This window comes from Marmota marmota, unplaced genomic scaffold (assembly GCF_001458135.2).
Source record: "Marmota marmota marmota unplaced genomic scaffold, marMar, whole genome shotgun sequence".
Taxonomy (NCBI): Eukaryota; Metazoa; Chordata; class Mammalia; order Rodentia; family Sciuridae; genus Marmota; species Marmota marmota.
The window spans coordinates 1-3,287 of NW_026000035.1; the positions used below are offsets into that span (position 1 = coordinate 1).

The 3,287-nt window shown below is 34.1% G+C and overlaps 1 protein-coding gene across 1 annotated transcript; it reads right to left on the minus strand.

Moving 5' to 3' along the window:
* Window positions 1-19: 19 nt before the first annotated feature.
* LOC107134806 (calcium-binding mitochondrial carrier protein Aralar1-like) lies at window positions 20-2,649 on the minus strand. The gene is made up of 2 exons (XM_015476834.2): window positions 2,504-2,649; window positions 20-1,069 (listed from the first exon to the last, which is right to left on the minus strand). Exons 1-2 carry the CDS (start codon window positions 2,604-2,606, stop codon window positions 849-851), a joined length of 324 nt encoding a protein of 107 aa, XP_015332320.2. The 5' UTR covers window positions 2,607-2,649; the 3' UTR covers window positions 20-848.
* Between the last annotated feature and the right edge of the window lie 638 nt (window positions 2,650-3,287).

A 3,287-nucleotide genomic window follows, 5' to 3' on the forward strand; every position in this document is an offset into this window, starting at 1 on the left:
CCCCCCCCCCCCCACAAAGGAACTGTAAATTCTAATGTGAAAACATGTCCATGAAAGTCATTCTCTTTCCAAAGAGAACAAGTTCCTACAAAGCTGATGGGAGCTGGGGAGGATTCCGCATGGAGCTGCAGCCTCTGATGCTGATAGCACTGTGCTCAGTGCAGAGTTGGTGGTAACATTCCTGCAAAAGAAAATCTCTGCTATGACTGTGTGCCTCTAATCTCAGGGGAGGAAAGGAGCAAGAATGAGACTTAGAGCCAAAGGGCTTTCTACTGTTTTTTTCTTTTTTTTTTTCAGTGAACCACTGGATAAGACTTATAAAACTGTCTCTTCAGAAGAAACAAAAATATTTTATATTTCTTTTAGTTGAAGCAAGTGCATTGAAGATAAACTCATCTTCAAGTAGAGCCTAGCTTCTTTGAGAAAAGAAGCTATTTTTTAGCTTCCATCCCTGTGTTCCACCTGCAGACATGTGCCTTAGTTTGTAAGAGCATGGTGATATAGACTCATGTTGGCACAAACACAAGATTTAGATTACAAGAAATATAAATAGAAGGAAGAAGACACACAGGTCTTGTTTGCAGACTAATATTGCTAGTCACCAGAAAGAATGTAAAAGAGGAAAATGAGCAAAGAGAAAATAGAGAGGAAGCATCTCTAAACTGACTAGGTAGGCTATATACTGGTTTCCATAATAGTTAAAATCTGCTGCTGGGCTGTGGCTGTGGCTCAGTGGCAGAGCACTTGCCTGGCATGTGTGAGGCCCTGGGTTCGATTCTCAGCATCACATATAAATAAGTAATAAATGAATAAATAAAGGCCTATCCACAACTTTAAAAAATATTTTTTTAAAAATCTGCTGCTGGTGAGACAAGATCTCTACCTTTAACTGCTGCTGAGATTTGCTTACCCCGGTAGAGTCCAAAGAAGCCCTCATAACGCAAGACTTTCTTAAAACAGTCAAAGCTGTTTTTATACATCAGCTCCCCAACAACAGAGCCAGTGCCACGCTGGTTTTGCATCCGGGTCTTCACCAGATCTATAGGATACACTGCGGTGGCTCCCACAGCTACAAACAGAACAAGGTTTAGTCTTAAAAAAGCACACAATTAAATATAGAGTCTATAAGGACAATAAATCTCATCTGAAAGGGTGAGGATATAAAATACAAGATCTATTCTTATAAAAGAGACTTATTATTATTTCCTTCTCCTATACATAGCCAAAGGATGGCAGACTAACAACCACTGGAGGCAATAAAAAGAACTGCTTCAGAGAACAACTGTCAAGAATGATCTTTGATATATTAGCTTCATAAGGTGAAAAGTAGATTATCAAGCCATCACTACTATCAGATAATTCACACTCAATTTCCCATAAAAACAACATTAAAATATTATGTATAACAATTCTTTATATTTTTCCATTAAATGCTATTACTGCAGTTACATCTTTTTTAAAATATTTTTTTAATTATACATGGGCACAATATCTTTATTTTGTTTGTTTATTTTTATGTGGTGCTAAGGACCAAATCCAGTGCCTCACATATGCGAGGCAAGCGCTCTGTCACTGAGCCACAACCCCAGTCCTACATCTTAATAATTATAAAATGACTATATATGCAAACCAAGTGGCTGTACTTTTAAAATCAAGTATACTAAAGCATTTCGGTAAATTAATCTTAGTTATAACCATAATATTGGAAACAAAATTCCCTACATATAGAATTTGATTTTTAAAAAAATAAGGCCATGCTTTAGAATTTGTCAGGAACTGAAATATTTATTACATGAGCCATAGTATTGTATTTTTGACAGTTGAAACCCAAACATGCTTTATGACTTCTAAAACTAAGACTGAAAAAAAAAAAATACTAGTTTCATAAATTCAGGCTTGTTTTGAAAAATCATAAACATTTTAATCACACCTGCTAGACTCCTCTCAACAAAGTGACTACACATTTTCTTTGCAGAGTATTAAGCAAAAACAATCTCTTTAAATTTCTGCTGGGAGCAAGGAAGGGAAGGGAAGTTCCTTTTAGCAAATAAACTGTAAGTCTAGATAGTTTTAAGCCAGTGAAAAAAGAAAGAAAAAAATATAAACATAAAAGCAAAAGTGAAATCACTTTGAGAGGTTGTTTTGTTTCATGAGGTTCTGAGTTTATATCACAAATCTTGATTTCCTACCTGCCCCTATGCCAAAAATTTGTTCTTATTCTCCATTTTTTTCATACTGGCCTTCACCAGTATAATTAAGGTGAGTATAGCACTGCATCTCAGACAGAGAGAGGTTTTATTCTGAAGACAGACTGGAGCCAGAGGGGCCACAGCCATGTTATGACAAGTCCTCTGATCATAGGTAAAAATAAAGAACACTTCAGAAAGCCCTGCAGTCCTGACCTCTGGGAACAATGAACTGCACCTTTGCTGATCTGCCCCAGTCTAGTGAGATAATATTACATTAACACAAGCCTGAAACAGCACACAGACATGTCACTCACCTCCAGCAACTGAGCCCAGAGTAAATCTGTAAGCGGACTCGGCAATCTGGAGCCAGACAGGCCTGCCTAACCCAGGAGATTGCTGTAGGGAAGAAGAAAACATGTAAAAAACTTTGGAAAAATGTACAGGAAATGAAAAAAAGCAAGAATTTGGCTATTTCAAGATAAAAAAAACAAAAGTAAAAGCAATATGGTTAATGAGGTAACATCTTTGAAAAAAAATAAGATATTCATGTAGTCAAAAATGGTAAAAAAATGTTTTTAAAAAATACTTCAAAAGGAAAGAAAGTGAAATGAATCTGAAATAATTTCCTATACACATACATGAATACATCATAGTGAATTCCACCATCATGTACATCCACAAGAATGGAATCCTAATTAGAATATGATATATTCCATGCTTGTATAATAATATCAAAATAAACTCTACTGCCATATATAACTAAAAAGAACCAATTAAAAAAAAAAAAAAAAGAAAAAGAAAGAGCCCCAGATATAATTACTGGTGCATACAATTATTTATATCATTTGGTTATTAAAATTTCTATATCAAAATAAAGATACTATGTAATAAAAAAAAAACTATAAAAAATTAAAAACTAAAAATAAATACTTCTATTATTAACATTTTAAAAACATATCTAGAGTCCCCGGTAGCAGCCTTGTAGACTACAGTTAAGCAGTCAGTGAAATTGAGTAAGAATAGATTTATGATCTTATTTAAAAAAAAAAAATATATATATATATATATATATATATATATATATATATATATATGACA

What these genes read in the sequence shown, in the direction of transcription:
- LOC107134806 (XM_015476834.2), bottom strand. Translation starts at nt 2,606, where the DNA reads ATGTTTTCTTCTTCCCTACAGCAATCTCCTGGGTTAGGCAGGCCTGTC. An exon ending in TCTGGGCTCAGTTGCTGGAG is followed by an intron (nt 1,070 to 2,503) that starts GTGAGTGACATG and finishes TTCTGTTTGTAG; the next exon opens with CTGTGGGAGCCACCGCAGTG.